Genomic DNA, 20,610 nt, shown 5'->3' on the forward strand with positions numbered 1-20,610 from the left:
GGCCCATCCCCCCCCCCCCCCCCCCAATCCCCATAACCCCACTTGCCTTGCACTCCAGCCAAAATAGTAGAACAAACACGAGCATTCAATGTTCCATCTTTAACTCACACAAAATACCCAAGTGACAGCCTAGTGCTCGTAACCTGGTGAATCATAGGGTTTTGATATTAGCAAAATAAATGCCACCGGTACACAATTTTCTACTTTAATCTACCACTGTATAACAATTGAGTTCATATTTCACAAACATCCTCAACAGAATCAGAATTACAAACACCATTTTCAATCAGTGCCAGAACGTTTTATTATTCAATCTCGTCCATTAGTTCACACACCTACAAATATTAGCTGATTTGCCTTTGTTGAAAGGATATTTTTCTGCGAGTTCTGCTACTTTGCCAACTAAACTGATGGTGATGTATTCATCTTTGCTTTGCCTCAGATAGTCCAGCATTTTCTGGACAATAACAGCTACATTCTGTGCATTAGTGATTCGGTAGAGCAGTTCTAGGGTCTGCGGAAAGAGCACAACTTGGATGAAGTTAAAAACAGCAAGACGGGCAGCACGATGGCACAGTGGTTAGCATTGCTACCTACGGTGCTGAAGACCCAGGTTCGAATCCCGGCCCTGGGTCACTGCCTGTGTGGAGTTTGCACATTCTCCCCGTGTCTGCGTGGGTTTCACCCCCACAACCCAAAGATGTGCAGGATAGGTAGATTGGCCACTCTAAATTGCCCCTTAATTGGAAAAAATAATTGGGTATTCTAAATTTTTTTTAAAACCAGCAAGACAGTATCGCTGAAATAAGGAACCTTTTAATCAAAGCTGTACAATCGGATTAACCAGGATTAATCGTCCAAGGCTCTCATGCATTTTCCACTCCTCAAAAATCAGTCTTCAAAACTTGATTTACAGCCTACAATGACTCTTTACTGAAATTAATTTGGACAAACCTCAAAAGAAAAATTAAAATTACATGCTGGTGAATAATGTGTTTCGATGTGCCTTCTCGTCAATGTTCTGAAACATAAGCAGCACCATTTCATTAGCCTTAATATTAAAACAACCTAGGTCAAAACAACTCTTACCTCTCGCTTTATAATTGGGTCAGGGTGATCCAGGCATTCAATTATTGTCATTTGGTGCTGAAGAACTAGATTCAAATCTTGCTGGATTACATACGAGAGGGCTTTTAACCCTGGAACATGAAAATGCATTGGCTCACTTTACCATATGTATGCAAGGGGCTTTTCACAGAACTTCATTGCAGTGTTAATGTAAGCCTACTTGTGACAATAAAGATTATTAATTATTATTAAATGTAAAACAAAAATAAAAGCATTCACTTCACAGAATATCCTTACCCAAATATTTCAGGTTGTTTTTGGGTGACAAGATAAATTTTCCATTGCACTTTGCTGCCTTTTCCAATAGATCCGCCTTTGGATGAATAGTATATACTGTCTGAATGCACTCAAACAAAATTGCTGAAAAACAATATTAAAGCAGGAGTTGGTAAAAATCAGGGAGTTACAGTCTCAAATAAGTCAGCTCATATTCAGACAAAATAAGTTATAAAGGAATCCGAATGAATTTAAATAAGCTTAAAGTGTTTGCAAATTGTGGAAGTGATTTACCACACAAAGTTCTTACGAAATACACTATAGGAGAAAAAGTTTCTCCAAATTATTAGGTCCAATACAGGGAAGTACGATGTACTCAAATTCATACAACACACCTTGGTCGGGATTCTCCAGGCTTTCCCGTGGCGTTTCCCGGCGGCGGGAACCAGCCTGCCATTGGACAACGGCAGGGTCATCTGGTCCAGCAAGCCCGTGGCAGGGGACCCCCGTCAGAAGGACCAGAAGATCCCGCTGGCATAAAGAGCCAGAAAATCCCACCCCTTGTTTTACACAGAATCATTTGCAGTGCATCATGTGAACATACAACGTGCCCCATCAAGTAATACTGAATCATAGATTGGAAACAAATGAATTTCAAGTGCGGCACATTCAGCCAGCGGACTAGGGGTCTTCCAGTTGCCCACTATAGAATAAATGCTAGATAATGCTTAATTTTCTGTCACATTCCATGCCATAAAATTGGTGGGGGTGGCGGTAATATTTTTTGTGGTCAATCAAATGCTACATCTGTTATGGAGCAAATGTCAAGCACTTGCAGGTCAAGTATAACACTACACCTTGTAATCACAAACTGCAGTCTATTCTAAATCCACTAATCTCAAATCTCCTAAACTACAGCTTCTGTTGCCAGTATATAGATTGTAAATGGCCTGCACCTGTAAGCAATTTAACATAGTTATGCAATCTTGCTTTGAAAACTGAAACAGCTTGCATTCATTACTGATCAAAATTCAAGTTAAGATAACCGACTGGGCTACTTCACACATTTTCCAAAAACTTATTTACCAAGATTTCAATGGAGAATGTTGCCGTGTTTCCAGTCATGAAAAATGAAATGAAAATCGCTTATTGTCACGAGTAGGCTTGAATGAAGTTACTGTGAAAAGCCCCTAGTCGCCACATTCCGGCGCCTGTTCGGGGAGGCTGGTACGGGAACTTAACTTACAATATACAGGAAATTCAGATGATTGCATCTTTGATGATCAACATTAACTACCAGAAGGAAAACATGAACTGCAAACTGATGGACTTTTAATTTAGAAATCATCTTGGTTCACATTCAAATCAATTGGGCCACAGCAAAACAGCACCTTCATGGATTCATAGAATATCTGCAGTGCAGAAGGTGGCCATTTGACCCATCGAGTCTGCACCTACCTTCCAAAAGAGCACCATAAGCAGGCCCATTCCCTCAACCCCCCACCCCCCCCCCCCCCCCCCCCCCCCCCCCCCCCCCCCCCCCCCCCCCCGCTCTATCCCCATAACCCCACCTAACCGTTGGACATTAAGGGGCAATTAAGCACCGTCAATCCACTTAACCTGCACATTTTTGGACTGTGGGAGGAAACCAGGGCAGCCAGAGGAAACCCACACAGACACAGGGAGAACGTGCAGACTCCGCACAGGCAAGTCACCCAAGGTCAGAATTGTACCCAGATTCCTGGCGCTGTGAGGAAGCAGTGCTAACCAATGTGCCAGCAGAAGAGGCACAATTATCCCAATGAGTAATCAGATTGGTCGAAGCATTGCCATGGAGTACACAGAAGGAAGCAAGGATTCTGGGTATATGAGATCCCCGACGCCGTAAGTATAATATGGATACAGGTTATGAAAGTCACTCCCCCAGGCTTATGTTTAAATTTAATAAAAGAAAATCGACTCCAATTGGTTGGCATGGGGAATGCACCAGGAAACAGCTGCGCCCCCTCCCCCTGGTTCTTTGGTTCAGAGTCCAGTTGCCAAACAATCAGTACCCTTTTTCTCACAAACTATAAATTGCAGTTCCCTTTGAAATTTGGTATTCTGGAGTCTGTCCTGATGAGTAAAAGATGAAAAGTTTCAATGTCATGTCTTTTTTTCCAGAAACACTCTTCTGTACTCTCAAGCGACTGTTTGCTATGTGTTCATTTGAAAATTGATCTACATTGAAACTGCTCCTTAGTGCAGAAAAATAAAGCAAGCTACATTTTCAGACAGTTACTTACCATAAGTTATATTGTGGTTAATTTCAGCTCTCCGCAAAGACTCGTCCAGAACATCATACATTAGTTCACTTGTTCTGCCCCAAATAAAAATCATATTTCAGAGAGATTGCAGACTTGAATTAATGAAGAAACAGATAATACATGGGAGAGAGAAAAATAGAAACAATTGTATTCAACCTGTCACAAAAGCTCGGGATATTCCAAAGCATTTTTGAAATTCAGTCACGTTTAGGCAAACTTACTACCCACTTTATGCACAGCAAGGTTCCACAACAGCAATGAGGTAAATGGCCATATGTACTTTTTCAGTGATGCTAGCTGAGGGATAAATATTGATCAATACACCAGGAAAACTCCTCAGCTCATCTTCAAATAGAGCCATGGAATCTTCTACATAAACCCCAGGGGTCAGATGGGGCCTCAGTTTAATATCTCATCCAGAAGGTGGCACGTCCAACAGTTCAACATGCCCTTAGTGCTGCAATGAAGTGTAAAACGAGATTGTGAGCTCAAGTCACTGATGGGGGACTTGAATGCATGGTCATCGGACTCAATACAAATGACCCAAGGCTGACAGCCAATCACTAACAGAAAGAATTGCAGCAATCCGCCCAACGTGCACTGCTTTGCAAGCAATCTGTCCCTTTAATTATCTTCCCTTCTGAAAATGTTGCCTTTTGCTGGGGTACACAAGTGCAGGCCTTTCCCCAGTACCTCATTCTGGTGACCAAAGGTCTCACCAAAATCTAGAGTGTATGTGCTGGTGGGCAGTCAGGAATCAAAGATCAGAATTTCATAATCGGTGCTGTTTTCATGGTGCACACTGGTTATCAAACCATCAGGTGAAAACAAATTTTATATTTCCTTGCCCAAGTGATAATTCTCAGGAGCTGAATTAATACATCAGTTGAAAATAAATGTATTACTTTCTGATCAACACCGAGCCAATATTTCCTAAGAATTTTTATTCATCAATTGTAATGGGATTTGTAATTTAAAAAAAAAACAAAAATGCACCCTCGATTAAAATAAAACCCAGCCAGCCAGTTAAAAACTCTAGCTGAATCTGTACAGCGACAGAAATGCTGTTAAATGTTTGATCCTAGCTTTACACTAAAGGGTCACAAATCTTTAAAATGTAGAGAGATCCAGATGATTATAACTCAACCAATATCACTAACATGGATGTATTCTGCATTTAACTTCAACTTATTGGAACTGGGGTGGCACGGGTTGCGCAGTGATTAACACTGCTGCCTCACAACACCAAGGACCAGGTTCGATCCCGGACCGTGTGGAGTTTGTACATTCTCCCAGTGTCTGCGTGGGTCTCACGCCCACAACCCAAAAAGATGTACAGGGTAAGTGGATTGGCCACACTAAATTGCCCCTCAATTTTAAAAAATTCTTTTAACTGAGAATTGTGGACTTTGACAAAATCGATATAACAATATCACCATGCTGACCAGCAAATAATTCAAGAAAACTTCATATTGAAAGATTCAGAAATAACTTCCAATGGTGCATAGAAATTAAAAAGCCTTATTGAGGAAAAAATTGGCAGTTATGTAATACGTCTTTCATCACCTCAGGACACGTCATTGTTTCAACGTAGCATACAACCTTTAATGCTGCTTTCCCTTCTGAAAGTGCATGCCACACAATTTCCACAAGCCAAGGCTGATTGCTCAAAGGTTAACCCACCGTAAAAAAAAACTTTGACAAAACGGAAATGGGGGTCGCAGGAATAGCTTTGAATTATCTCTGTCTGCGTCTTAAAATTCTTGCGTTTCCTGTCAACTTTTCCATTACGGGTTCCTACGTCAACATTTAGAACAGGAGCTGCTGGCATATTGGTCACGCCTCTCGTCAGTTCAATTATTGCAAGAGAGGTGTACCATATATACTCACATAAAAACTGACACCATGTTATTTGGCCTAATTCAGTAATTGAAAAACATACCTGTTCAAGTTTTTAAAAATAAATTTAGAGTACCGAATTGATTTTTTTCCCAATTAAGGGGCAATTGTAGCCATTCCATCTACCCTGCATATCTTTTTTGGGTTGTGGGGGTGAGACTCATGCAGACACGGGGGGGAAGAGCCGGTGCAGACTCGATGGGCCGAATGGCCTCCTTCTGCACTGTAAAATCTATGAAATCTATGAATGTGCAAGCTCCACATGGACAGTGACCAGATGCCGGGATCGAACCCGGGTCCTCAGCGCCGTGAGGCAGCATAGCTAACCGCTGCAGCCCTTATCTAGTGTTAACGCTGACGCTAATTTTTCCACGAATCAAAGTTCAAAACTTTTGGACTCAAAATGCAACCAGGAAAATGTTAGCAAACAGTCCAATGTAATGTTAAGGAATGGGTCAAGAGACATTCTAATTAGATGTGTCATTTACATTAAGTATCCAATAATTGACACTGATTATGTAAAGAGGCTTCAGGTGGCCTTTGGTGCATGTGATGTAGTGATGTGTTAAAGGAAAATAAAGGTGTTTGTGAAAAGCAGCAGAAATCTTGACTCTTTACACAACAGCAGCCAAACACTAACATTGAGAGCAGGTTAAAAGATACAACTTTTCCAGACTCAACCAAGGAGTAAGTAAGAAAGAAAATATATATATATGGCTGAATCTAGGATAAAGATGGCCAGATATGACTATCCACCATTATTTTCTGAAAGGGAATCGCACGACCAATGGAGAAGTGCAGTTGTTAAGTGGACCAAGGTAACTGCCTCAGGAAAGAGGAAACAAGGTATGGCATTGGCTCTTTTTCTACCTTACGAGAATAAAATCCGAAGTAAAGTGTTTTCTGAGCTGGAATTGGAACAATTGGACTCAGAAGAAGGTCTATTACATTTTATGGGTAAGATTTAACAAAAGGATGACTTGTAAAGGGCGTATGAAGCCTGATCAGAATTTGATAGATTTTGGAAAACATCTCTATTGAGGACTATATAATGGAATTTAGCAGACTATACAAAAAGCTGCACAAACACCGCCTGGAATATCCACAGTCCATGGCTGGGTCACTGTCTGTGTGGAGTCTGCACGTCCTCCCCGTGTGTGCGTGGGTTTCCTCCGGGTGCTCCGGTTTCCTCCCACAGTCCAAAGATGTGCGGGTTAGGTGGATTGGCCATGCTAAATTGCCCGTAGTGTCCTAAAAAGTAAGGTTAAGGGGGGGTTGTTGGGTTACGGGTATAGGGTGGATACGTGGGTTTGAGTAGGGTGATCATTGCTCAGCACAACATCGAGGGCCGAAGGGCCTGTTCTGTGCTGTTCTATGTACTCTATGTTGGCATTTAAGTTACTGGACTGTGCTAGAGTGACCAACATGGATAGGTTCCTGGTTTTGACAGGAGTTAAATTTGCAGATAATGATACCTTATTCGATCAGATGACTGAGGCCGTAAAGCACATTCAATTCCTATGGCTCTCATGACACAAATGGGTCAGCCAGCAATAAAGCAGACCATAAAGCAGGTAATTAAGTCCTTACAGAGCCAGAGAGAGGGGTAACCCCAGGTTAAAGATGTGCAAATTGTCTCAAACCAGGACAGTTGGTGGGATTTCTCAAACCAGGCCAGATAGTGGGGGGGTGAATGTAATGCAACATGAATCCAAGGTCCCGGTTGAGGCCGTACTCATGTTCGGAACAATTTGCACGTCTTTAATCTAGGGTTACCCCTCTCTCTGGCTTTGTAAAGACTTATTACCTGCAAATGCTCGCATTCAAAATATTGTCTTGCATCTTTGACTTTGTCTATATAAATGTTTCTGGAACCTACCTCTTCATTCACCTGAGGAAGTAGCAGTGCTCCGAAAGCTAATGATTTGAAACAAACCTGGTGGACTTAACAGGAAAATGAACCCCAGAAATGCCTGGAGTATGATGAATCGATGTTTTTAGTGTGACTCTCTATACCATTATGCTTTCAATTGTCCAACACATTATAATAGTGTGTTTGAAGCTACACATGGAAGAGTTTGAAGAGGAAAAAGATAGTGACCAGAAAGAAGGCATTGTCCTATTATCAAGCAAATTTACTCCGGTAAGGAGGTTGTTGGTTACAGAATCATTCAATTGTGCTGTATTGGACAGTGGCTGCACATCTACTGTGAGTGGAATTGACTGGTTAAAATGTTACCTGGACTCTTTAAATGCTGAAAATCATAACAAGGTTAAGGAATTTGAAAGTTCCACAAGTTTCAGGTTTGGGGCTGATAATACTCTGAAGTCGCTGAAAAGAGTGGTGATCCCTTGCAATGTTGCCAGAGTGAATCATTTCATTAGCATGGATGTCGTATCAAGTGAGATACCTTTGCTTCTGAGCAAACCGTCGATGAAGAAAGCACACATGAAACTGGATATGGAACAGGATAAGGCAACAGTTTTTGGAAAGACAGTGGACTTACAATTTACATAGTCGGGACACTGTTGTATTCCATTACTTATAAATAATATTCGGGTGCAGTTGTTAAGGATGTGTTATTGGCAGTTGGAAATGGGACTTTAGCTGATAAAATGCTTGTTGTATTAAAACTGCATAGGCAATTTGCACATCCGTCTCCTCGAAGGCTGAAAAATGTATTACAGGATGCAGGGGTAAGGGATGAAGACTATATTAAACTGATAGAACAGGTTAATGATCACTGTGAAGTTTGTAGGAAGGACAGAAGGACACCATCACGACTGGTAGTAACCCTACCTTTGGCCAGGGATTTTAACAACATTGTGGCCAAGGACCTTAAGATCTGGGATAAAGCTAATAATATATTTATTATGCATTTTGTAGATTTAGCAACCAGATTTAATCAATCAACTTTTCTAGGAAGTAAAGAAAAGAGTAATTCTGGATCAAATCGTGGGAAAATAGATAGGGACAGGAATGGGCCCACCAGCAAAATTCCTTACAGACAATGGGGGAGAATTTGCTAATGTTGAGTTTAGGGATATGTATGAATATCAGTTATGAATACAGCTGCGGAAAACCCATTAGTAATGGTGTGTGTGAAAGAAACCATGCTGTAATAGATGACATGCTCTGGAAAAGTTTGGTAGATCGACCAAATTGCAAGCTAAATTCAGCTTTAGCATGGGCGGTACATGCAAATAATTCATTGCAGATGGTTGGGGGAATATAGTCCCAATCAATTAGTGTTTGGGAAAAATCCTAAAATTCCGTCCATTTTGGATGACCAGCCACCAGCTTGGGAAGGGACTATAATAAACTCTGCCTTTGCTGAGCATTTAAATGCATTACATAGCAGTAGAAAAGCTTTTATGGAAGCAGAAGTCTCTGAAAGAATTCGCAGAGCTTTAAGGCATAATGTACAGCCATCAGATACCATTTTTGAGCAAGGAGACATGGTATACTATAAGAGAGACAATTTTAATGAATGGAAAGGCCCAGGGAAGATTATAGGCACAGATGGCAAAACAATTATTTTGCAACATGGCAATCATCAAGGATAATGGGTACAGATTACAAATTTTCAAATTTAGACAGAGCAGACAGACATGATGAGGAACCAGTCATCTGGTACGCACGTGTTACAGAACTAGAAGTGCCAGTTAACTGATATAGACAGGGTTTCTGTAGAGGAACACAATACTTCTGATGAATTAGAACAGGCCACTTTTCCAAAAGGACAACTGCCAAAAGTTGGTACAAAAGGGACACTTGCCTGAAGGGTCTAGTCAATGGAAGGATGCAACTGTTATTAGTAGAGCAGGGAAGGCCACTGGAAAGTATAGACACTGGTTCCATGTACAGCATTAAGGGAAGGGTGTCAAGACAATGGATTGAGAACACGAAGTTCAAAAATGGAGGGCACAGAAACATAGTGCCAGTTCAGATAGTACATCGGATAGTGAACAGGTTTGCAGGAAAAGGTGAAGAACTATTGAAAGGACATCCTATAGCAGAAGGGAAAGATCAAGCATTAGCAGTACAGAACGAGATACCAGGCAAAATAGGGGACGTAGTTTGTCAAGGTCTCGGAAAATGGGTAAGATTACGAATGCTACTAGGAGTAAAAGCACACATGCATGTGAGATTTTGGTGGCTTCCAATAAAATAGATGAAAAATTTATCAAAGACGCCAAAAAGCAAGAACTGCATAGTTGGAGTGAATTTGTGGTATACACAGAAGTACTGGATAGGGGACAAAGAGCTCTATCCCACAGATGGATTTGCATGGAAAAGGTTCTTCCGGATGGAACTTACAAGGTAAAAGCCAGGCTCGTGGCAAGGGGATTTGAAGAAAACTTAGAAGGTCTGGATATAAGGGTACATTCACCTACGGCAGGGAAAGTTATTTTAAAGATCTTCTTGGCTCTATTAGCCACAAAGGCATGGAAATGCAAATCTATAGATATAAAAGCTGCCTTTTTGCAGGGGCATCAGCTTCAGAGACATTTTACTCCATTCTACTAAAGAGGCAGCAAATACAGACGGGGTAATCTGGAAGTTGAACAAATGTGTATATGGATTAAATGATGTGTCTAGAGTCTGGTATTTTTCAGTAAGGTCAGGTTTGTTAAGTTAGGCTGTTGCCAATTGAAAGCAGATCCGGCAATGTTTTACTGGAACTATAAAGGAAATCTTTTGGCATCTTTAGTGTGCATGTCGATGATTTTTTTTGTGGGTTGGGAGTAGTAATTTTGAAGCTATTGTAATCTCTGGTTTCAGGAAATAATTCAGGGTTGGAAGTCAGGCTTCCGGTGCATTTAAATATATTGGACTGGAAATCGGACAGACTAAGCTATGGCCAATTTTATGTCAGCAGTCTTATTTGGAGAGCATCAGCCCAATCGCAATTAGTCGTGGTCGGGTTTCACAAAAAGACGCAGTAGTTTCAACGATGGAGAAAGAGCAACTGTGAAGTTTAATTGGGCAATTGAATTGGTTAGGTAGACAAACTAGACCGGGCGTTAGTTTTGATGTCATAGAGTGGAGTACAAAATGAATGATCCTAAAGTGAAAGACATAATAAGAGCAAATAAAGCGTTAGTCAAACTAAAAATGCAGGAGTGTGTTCTGAGGTTCCCGGTTTTAGGTGACCGTAGGCACTTGAAACGCATAGTTTATAGTGATGCATCCTATGCAGATTTATGTGATGGGGTTTCAATCGCAGGAGGTTTTATAATTTTCCTTTTGGGGAACAATGGTAAATGTTGCCCTCTTGTGTGGGAAATAAAGGAAATAAGGAGAGTGGTCAAAAGCACTTTGGCTGCTGAGACGTTAAGCCTTGTAGAGGCGGTGGATATGGCCTTTTATGTATCTCAGATATTAAAAGACATTTTGAGATTCGGGGATTTGGGTAATATACCCATTGAGTGTCATATTGACAATAAATTCCTGTGGGAAAACGTGCACTCTCCAAAAAGTGTCAATGAGAAAAGGCTAAGGATAGACATAAGTTTGAAGCAGATGTTGGACAGAGGTGAGATAGCAAAACTTAAATGGGATACAATAGCTATCACTGTCCGATTGTTTCACGAAAAGATGGGCTAGTTCACAGAAACTTTTAGTTATTGTTAATGAAGGGCGCCTGTTTCTGCGACTGTTGGTTTTCTTTATTTTCCAAAATAAATGCTAAAAGCATTTATACATTGAAGCTTTTATTTACCAAAATTATTAGTGATCAGATTATGATATTTAATATGGATTATTTTGTGTTGTTGGTCTTTACTTCAATCCACTGATGGATTTTTCAAGATTTCATCTAACCCAAAATGAGGCATACATGTCAAATTACCAACAATGCTCAAATAAAAGTCACCCCTTGACTTTTATGTACCGTAATTTCCGGACTATAAAGCGCACCTGATTATAAGCCGCACCCACTGAATTTTTTTTAAATTGTTATTTTGAACATAAATAAGCCGCACACGTATATAAGCCGCAGGTGCTTACCGGTACATTGAAACAAATGAGCTTTACACAGGCTTTAACGAAATACGGCTTGTAACAAAAATAAAAAATTAGCAGTAAAGAATAGCCTACCAAGAAAGTCATTGGTCACTGTGGAGCGAAATCAATCCGATTAAGCTCTTAAGATTAACATAGAATCATCAGTTTGAAACATTAAAAATATATAATAAAAATGAATAAATAAATCATGTGTAAAAAGAAGTCTTTTATTACTGATCGTAATCAAGATATCACCAACCCAGGTGATCACAGTCACTATCCTCCTCTTGTGCACTGAAACCACTGAAGTCATCTCCTTCGGTGTCAGAGTTGAATAGCCTCAGAATTGCTTCATCCGATGTTGGATTGTTTTCATTGTCGCTTTCGTCACTTTCATCCGGAGGCAAATTTCCCGCTGAGCTCATGCTGCCCTCTTCAACACGCAGCAATCCAGCTTTTCGAAACCCGTTGATGATAGTGGATTTTTTAACAATGCTCCACGCTGTCAGGACCCACTGGCAGACTTGACCATAAGTTGCTCTTCGCATGCGGCCCGTTTTAGTGAAGGATTTCTCCCCACTTGTCATCCAAGCCTCCCACTGAACACGAAGCGCCACCTTAAATGCATGATTTAAACTGATGTCGAGTGGCTGTAAATACTTTGTTGTGCCCCCAGGAATCACGGCTGGAATTGAGTTTGTCCTCTTGATGGCTTCTTTCACAGAATCTGTTATGTGGGCACTCATGCTGTCCAAAACGAGCAATGCCTTGTTCCTGTGAAAGAATCCTCCCGGTCGCTTGCCGTAACACTCCGTATGCCATTCATGCATTAGGCTTTCCATCATCCATCCTTTCTTGTTGACTTTCACAACAATTCCTGTAGGGAATTTTTCTTTTGGTATCGTCGTGCGTTTAAAAATCACCATCGGTGGAAGCTTTTCTCCCGATGCCGTGCAACTCAGAACACAGGTGAAGTGCGTTTTTTCATGCCCAGTTGTTTTCAGCATGACGGATGATTCACCTTTCCTGTTGACAGTCCGAGTGAGAGGCAGGTCAAACGTCAGAGGAACCTCATCCATATTTATGATATTGTGCGGGCCAATGGAATGCTCTGCTATCTTTGCATCAGTGAATTTGCGGAAGTTTGAAATTTTTTCCTCGTAGTCGGGAGGGAGCTGCTGACACAAACTCGTCCGTACCCTGATGGACAGGCCTTTGCGTCTCATATATCTGAGACACCACGATGGTCCACCTCTAAAATTCTCAAACTTCATTGCGGTGGCGATTGTTTTGGCTTTCAGTCGGATCTGTACAGTTGAAACACCTCGGCCGTCTGCTCTCTGCATGTTGACCCAGTCTTCGAGCTCATTTTCTAGTTCGGGCCATCTGCTTTTCTTCCCTCTGAAAGCTTTAGTTGTCTTTTTGCACTGAGTCAATTCCTCACGCTGCTGTTTCCAACGTCTTATCATCGACTCATTAAGACCAAGCTCTAGTGCAGCAGCTCTATTTCCTTTTCCAACAGCCAGATCGATCGCCTTCAACTTGAAAGCTGCATCATATGCATTTCTCCGTGTCTTTGCCATGATGAGGGTGACAAAATGACTACCGTAATCAGAATGATGGGATGTTTGAGCGCACTCGATTTAATCTAAACAGTAAACTAAAAAGTTACATTGTTTTACCTTAACCCGTTAAGCAATTTCATTGGTTTAGTGAAAGCGGGAAAAATCCATAAATAAGCCGTGTCGTTGTATAAGCCGCGAGGTTCAAAACGTGGGAAAAAAGTAGCGGCTTATAGTCCGGAAATTACGGTATATATTTACAGTGTGCTAAGTTTACAGAAAGTTACCATTATAAAAATGGACACAGGTATTTATAAACTGAAATAAGTACAGAAATAAGGATAGAATTTACAACTTTGACACATTTACATCTGTGCATAATACCCAAAGACCTTTGGTCTCTGCTCAATTTCAGCTAAAGATTGCATAATGTTTTAACTTTCCAGATTTAACATTATAGGTAACAATTTTAAAATTAAAATGCTTGCATTGGTAGCTGTAATGCCCCAGTACATTGAAATCAATGGTCAATTCTTTAATGGTGCTGCTGGTGGCTTGCACTTGTTCCAGATGTGGTGTTGTAACATTCTTCAACCTGGAGGAAGCATACAGTTTTCCCCAGTGAACACTGGGCAATGCCAACGTGAGATTTCCTAGTCAGTTTCATTTCCAGCTATGCAATATCAAACTTAAAAAATAAAAACTAGGCGAGAACAACTTACATCTGATCATCTTTTCCCAGTAATCGCAAAATTCTCAGCAGCTGAATCTGTAACCAAGGTGCTGGAACACTATGGTAGTTGAAATCCACTGCAAGTTTTCCGCCAACTACTTGCTTAAGAATTGTTACAAAGCTCTTGGTTAAATCTTTATAGCCACCTGGATTTTCCTAAAATTGAAAGAATTGTACTTTAATTCCTTTAAAGCTTAAAAAACAAGGGCAGCCTGATGGCGCAGTGGTTAGCACTGGGACTACGGTGCTGAGGACCCGGATTTGAATCCCGGTCCTGGGTCATTGTCCATGTGGAGTTTGCACATTGTCCCAATGTCTGCATGGGTTTCACCCCCACACCCCAAAGATGTGCATGTTAGGTGGATTGGCCATGCCAAATTGCCCCTTAATTAGAAAAAAAAAATAATTGGGTACTCTAAATGTTTTTTAAAACAGCTTAAAAAAACAATTTTTTCACATGGTCTGCTTGTTCACTCGCCCCTGGCTGGCGAAACGTGTCCGGCTTGGTGCAGTTCTGAGCCATTCAAAACCAAAGCAGTTGATTTGATTTCTAGCAGATGCTGAATTAGCCTCTGTAACTGGGTTGTTATAGATGCTCTTTGGACCGTTGTGTTGCGAGGTAAAGAGGGATTGCCCATTTCTAAATGCTGTCCAGCGACTCCAACGGGAAAATGCAGCCAAATGCACGGTGGATAATGAGGAATTATGTTCCGCTGTGAAATCAGCTAGTCAAACAACACTTGCTGTCTGGATTCACACACTACATCTCAGAGTCAGCACCTTGACAACATTAACAACTAATTCGCCAGAATTTGTGAAAATGTTTGAATCAGTCGAGCAATTTAAATTCATTATTCTACTCTAAAAAAAGTTCCAGTTCACACTGGAATTGATGGCATTTGAAAAACTCACAAATGGACTGTGAATTTTGACTTAGATTGGGAGGGAAGAAAACTTCAAATGAAAAAAAAACTATTTTTTTCCATTTTTAGTCTAGCATTGTACCTTAATCAGCAACAGGTAGATGTGAAGGGAGGCAGCCATGACTCCTGGGTCCCGGTCACACAAAGCTTTCCTAAACTTGTCATGAATGTGTTGAACTTGGTTTGGAGCAATAAGATAAAATTTGTACAGGGCAAGTACAGCTTTCCTCCTTATTATTTCCCTAAAAGAAGCAACATTTTGTTTTTAGAACATTTTTGCACACGGGTTCACATTCACAATTACTCATTTAAATTTTCAGAAAGCTCTCATCGGGAGTATTATTTACAAAATAAGTGCAAGTATATGACATGCCTTATTATGCATTCAGAGCATTGCTAACAGCAATCTGAAAAAAACTATCTATTAAAACTTTCAACTCCTACCCAACATCCCTTCTTATTGGATTATATGTTCACTCTCAAACAAAGTGATCCAAGAATTACTGTTAATAATCGACTGCGGTTCAGCATCATGAGGAACAAAGCCCTTGGATTCATATGGGCCAATTCCCAGTTCTTTATGGTAACTTATGCAATATGGTGGTTTACAGTGACAGGAGCACTAATAGTGCTCAAGGAGTCTGTTCCTGGGCGGCACAGTGGAGCTATGGTTAGCATTGCTGCCTCACGGCGCCGGGGTCCCGGGTTCGATTCCCAGCCCCGGGTCACTGCCTGTATGGAGTTTGCACATTCTCCCCGTGTCTTTGTGCGCCTCACCCTCACAGCCCAAAAGATGTGCAGGGTAGATGAATTGGCCACACTAAATTGCCCCTTAATTGGAAAAAAAATTGGGAACTTTAAATTTTAAAAGAAGGAGTCTGTTCCTAAGATTATGGTCTAACCGCTAGCTTTACTAAACTCTAAAGCTATCTTTATACCCGCTTTGTTGGGATGTTAGTACCATCAGTTTCAGTGCACCAATCACAGCCTCAAATTGCCTGATTAGCAAATCCAGCTAACAAGAGTTAGCTCTGGTCACCGTGGGTAGCACAGTGGTTAGCACCACTGCCTCAGCACCAGGAAATTAGGTTCAATTCCGGCATTGGGTGACTGTGTGGAGTTTGCACGTTCTCCCATATCTGTGTGGGTTTCATCTGGGTGCTCTGGTTTCCTCCACAGTCCAAAGACGGCCGGTTAGGTAGGGTTACTGAGATAGGGCGGGGGAGTGGTTGGTGCAGACTCGTGGGTTCCTTCTGTACCGTAGGGATTCTATTGTAAGAGGACACAGTGAAAGGAAATTAAATTTTCAAGGTAACAAGGCCACTAGTAACTGGAGATGCATGTTGTGAACCATTGTATTAACATCCCACTAAATTCAGCGTAGTAGCTGGTTAAGGATAGTAAATGGATTTCACGACAGGCATACACATTACTTGTGAATAGGATTCTTAATAGAATATCAGACTCGGGTACAAGTGATTATGGAATGAAAATACCTTCTGTGTGCTATTTTCAGACAGTCCTTTCTAAGTTAGTTCATTTACAGTACGTTTCATTTTTAAACCAGAATGTTGGGCAGGAATTATGTTTTTCGATTAAATTACATCACCGTGCCCAGTCAATAGAGAATGTCCTGCAGTAGAGCTGCAATGAAATCCCTTAGAGGGTATGTACAGGTCAAGGTGCCACAGGCTGCTCAACATTATGAAGTGAGAGAATGTAGCATTTTCCAGCCATTGAGTGCTTGGGACTTTTCTTTGCGATGTGTACATTGGATTGGATTGGATTTGTTTGGATTGGATTGGATTTGTTTATTGTCACGTGTACCGAGGTACAGTGAAAAGTATTTTTCTGCAAGCAGCTCAACAGATCATTCAGTACATGGGAAGAAAAGGGAATTAAACAGAATTCAAGAAAATACATGAGAATACATAATAGGGCAACACAATATATACAATGTAACTACATAAGCATTGGCATCGGTTGAAGCATACAGGGTGTAATGTTAATGAGGTCAGTCCATAAGAGGGTCATTTAGGAGTCTGGTGACAGTGGGGAAGAAGCTGTTTTTGAGTCTGTTCGTGCGTGTTCTCAGACTTCTGAATCTCCTGCCCGATGGAAGAAGTTGGAAAAGTGAGTAAGCCGGGTGGGAGGGATCCTTGATTAAGCTGCCTGCTTTCCCCCGGCAGCGGGAGGTGTAAATGGAATCAATGGATGGGAGGCAGGTTCGTGAGATGGACTGGGCGGTATTCACGACTCTCTGAAGTTCCTCGCGGTCCTGGGCCGAGCAGTTGCCATACCGGGCTGTGATGCAGCCCGATAGGATGCTCTCTATAGTGCATCTGTAAAAGTTGGTAAGGGTTAATGTGGACATGCCGAATTTCCTTAGTTTCCTGAGGAAGTATAGGCGCTGTTGTGCTTTCTTGGTGATAGCGTCGACGTGAGTGGACCAGGATAGATTTTTGGTGATGTGCACCCCTATGAATTTGAAACTGCTCACCATCTCTACCTCGGCTCCGTTGATGCTGACAGTACTTTGCTTCCTGAAGTCGATGACCAGCTCTTTAGTTTTGCTGGCATTAAGGGAGAGATTGTTGTCGCTGCACCACTTCACGAGGTTCTCTATCTCCCTCCTGTATTCGGACTCGTCGTTATTCGAGATCCGGCCCACTATGGTCGTATCGTCAGCAAACTTGTAGATGGAGTTGGAACCAAGTTTTGCCATGCAGTCGTGTGTGTACAGGGAGTAGAGTAGGGGGCTAAGTACGCAACCTTGCGGGGCACCGGTATTGAGGACTATTGTGGAGGAGGTGTTGGAGGTGTGGAGGAGGCATTGTCCTCACCAAGGAAGATTTCTGCTGTTACCAATTTACAGCAAAATGTTAGATATGGATAAGAATGCATTTATCATGTTATTATACACAGCTAACAGTGGGAATCTTCTTCACCTCCCAGTGGAAATATTAATGAACCCAGTAAAACACAACACGCAATACACAATCTTGGCTGAATTAAGATTATTCAGGAAACAAGTGTTCATATTGCCTTAAAAATGACCGAATGTCGCCATTTTATAATAGCCTTGATTTATATTCCCTTACTTGGAGTGCTGGAGCTTCTCTTCAACCAAAGGAAGAACTGCAGGGATCATGTCTGGTGGAAAAAGCTGGCTGGCAACAGTCAAAGCCATGCACACCTCGAGAAGGTTAGTGCTCTGCAGATCCTGAAGTTAGAACAAGAGTTTCCAGAATTAAAGTCAACAGCAATACAAGTCTGAGTTTCATGTGCAAGAGTTTATCTTCTCATTTACACAAACAGACAAGTTGCATTAACACAGAATTAGGGAAAGGCCTGGCAATCCTTCGCGCCTGCTCCACCAGTCAATTAAATCACAGCGGATCTTCCATAAGAACATCAAAAGTGTATTATTCAGCATAACATACAGAAACTACATTTTCAGCAATGTGACGTCTAACATGCAAATAGCTCATCAAGAGGGCATGGAAATCATGGGACTGAAGCAGGCCATTCGGCCCACTGTTTCTGTGCAGGTCCTCTGCAAGTGCAACTCAGCTAGTCCCACTCACACCCATTTTTGCTACCTTTAAAATCTGTGACACATGCTTTAATCAGTCGAATTTTGTTCAAGTATATGGCAAGAGTTAGCGTACGAAGTTCATTCCTTGCTCATTCAATTTTATTTCAAACCTCCCTCATTGAGAGAAAGCAACCTTTTAAGTAATGCACCAAACTAAAACTATACAACTGTTGTTGGTGCGAGGCAAGCACATCAGTGCGAAAGACCATTTGCAACCACTTTTGGCCAGGAGTGCCAAGTGGATAATCCATCGCGGCCCCCTACAGAGGTCCCCAGCATCACAAACAGCAGTCTTTAGCCATTCCATATTACAAGAAATGGTTTAGGATGCTAGATACAGCAAACGTCATGGAACATGGCAACGTCCCAGCTATAGTACTGAAGCTTTGCTCCAGAACTAGGCGTGGCCCAAGCTAAATCATTCCAATATAGCCACAACACCTGCATCTAATCAATAATGTTGAAAATTGCCCAGTTATGTCCTGTCCACAAAACACAGGACAAATCCTATCTGCCGGTTACTGTCCAGCCTGCTCTCAATTATCACCAGCAATGCAAGGTGAAGTTATCTGCTGTCACCTGGTTTCATTCTTTTCTATCTAATCGCATTCCGCTTGCAATGGCTTTGCTTCCTGCTCCCAGACTGTTACCTCTCGTGTCCCCCAAGAATACATCCTGAGCCCCCCTTAACCACATGCCGCACATTAGCAACAGCATTAAAAGCACAGCATAGTTTTCACTTGTATGCTCTCGACACCCCCCACCATTGGTGACCACATCTTCAGGTGCCAAGGCGTTAAAGTTCTGGAATTCCCTCCCTACCGCTCTCCCTCTCAGTTCCCTCTTTTAAGGCACTCCTTAAAACACAACTCTTTGACCAAGTTTTTGGTCAAACTAAAACTATACAACTGTTGTTGGTGCGAGGCAAGCACATCAGTGTGAAAGACCATTTGCAACCATTTTTGGCCAGGAGTGCCAAGTGGATAATCCATCGCGGCCCCCTACCGTGGGGGGTGTCGAGAGCCTTATGTGGCTCAGTGTCATATTTTGTTCGATAATGCCCCTGTGAAGTGCTTTGTGCCATTTCATTATATAAAAGGTTCTATATAAATGGAAACTGTTTTTTGTTTTATAGTGCCTTTAACATAGGAAAAGCAGCTCGAGGCACTTAGAGGTGTAATCGACAGCAACCCAAGGAGCAGATTTGGGGGTTAAGGTGTTGATTAAAACCTTGGATGAAGAGAGAGGTTTTATTTTTATTTTTTAAAATAAATTTAGAGTACCCAATTAAATTTTTTCCAATTAAGGGGCAATTTAGTGTGGCCAACCCACCTACCCTGCACATCTTTGGGTTGTAGGGGCGAAACCCACGCAAACACGGACAGTGATTCAGAGCCGGGACCAAACCTGGGACCTCGGCCCCGTGAGACAGCAGTGCTAACAACTGCGCCATTGTGCTGCCCTGAAGAGATAGGTTTTAAACTCTATTTTGACAGGAGGTTAGCAAGATGTACCAAATTGTTGTTTTGTCACTTATAGAACACTGTGTAGACAACATGAAAGTGAACAAATAAATGCCAATAAATATTGCTGTAAAGCAAATGCGCATCATTGCTTTCACTTCCAAAGCACATTTTTCCTATATTAATATTCCATATATACATAATGAACTAATGTTTCACGTGAATACAAAATGTTTAAAAGAATTTAAAATGATCTCGCCTCTTTGCATGCATCAACTTGATGTATTCATGTACTCCAATCCCAATAAATAATATATTCTGAATATTTAAATAATTTATCCTGAATATCACTTTTGGGAAACAAAACTTAAGCATTTGTAATGATGGTGGGCATTAATAATTACTCAACTTTCAATTACTGAAACTATATTTTATGAACCACATTTAAGTTTGCCAACTAATCTAACTTATTAACAGCTGCTGATTGGCCAATTGCTTATTTCTCCCAAAAGCACTAGCTCCAGAGTATTTCAAACAGCAGCTTGATACAGGCCTATCACGTAGTGTACTCCTCCATTTGTGATCCTCACCAACCCATCATGATGGGTGGCACAGTGGTTAGCACTGCTGCCGTACAGCACCAGTGACCTAGGTTTAATTCCAGCCTTGAATGACCGTCTGTGCAGAGTCTGCATGTTCTCCCCGTGTCTGCGTGGGTTTCCTCCAGGGTCTCCCGTTTCCTCCCACAGTATAAAGGTGGATTGGTCATGAT

At 41.5% G+C, this 20,610-nt stretch overlaps 1 protein-coding gene across 1 annotated transcript in view; it reads right to left on the reverse strand.

Annotated features, from left to right (window-relative positions):
• Positions 1 to 20,610, reverse strand: part of ap4e1 (adaptor related protein complex 4 subunit epsilon 1) — a 75,704-nt gene that overhangs the window by 36,431 nt on the left and 18,663 nt on the right. The window contains exons 5-11 of the mRNA XM_038813293.1: positions 17,879 to 18,000; positions 14,860 to 15,019; positions 13,844 to 14,010; positions 3,630 to 3,703; positions 1,366 to 1,488; positions 1,090 to 1,199; positions 375 to 514 (exon numbers count right to left, since the gene is read on the reverse strand). Coding sequence (XP_038669221.1) covers positions 375 to 514; positions 1,090 to 1,199; positions 1,366 to 1,488; positions 3,630 to 3,703; positions 13,844 to 14,010; positions 14,860 to 15,019; positions 17,879 to 18,000 — 896 coding nt within the window. The remainder of the gene's footprint in view (positions 1 to 374; positions 515 to 1,089; positions 1,200 to 1,365; positions 1,489 to 3,629; positions 3,704 to 13,843; positions 14,011 to 14,859; positions 15,020 to 17,878; positions 18,001 to 20,610) is intronic.

Source organism: Scyliorhinus canicula, chromosome 12 (genome assembly GCF_902713615.1).
Source record: "Scyliorhinus canicula chromosome 12, sScyCan1.1, whole genome shotgun sequence".
Taxonomy (NCBI): domain Eukaryota; kingdom Metazoa; phylum Chordata; class Chondrichthyes; order Carcharhiniformes; family Scyliorhinidae; genus Scyliorhinus; species Scyliorhinus canicula.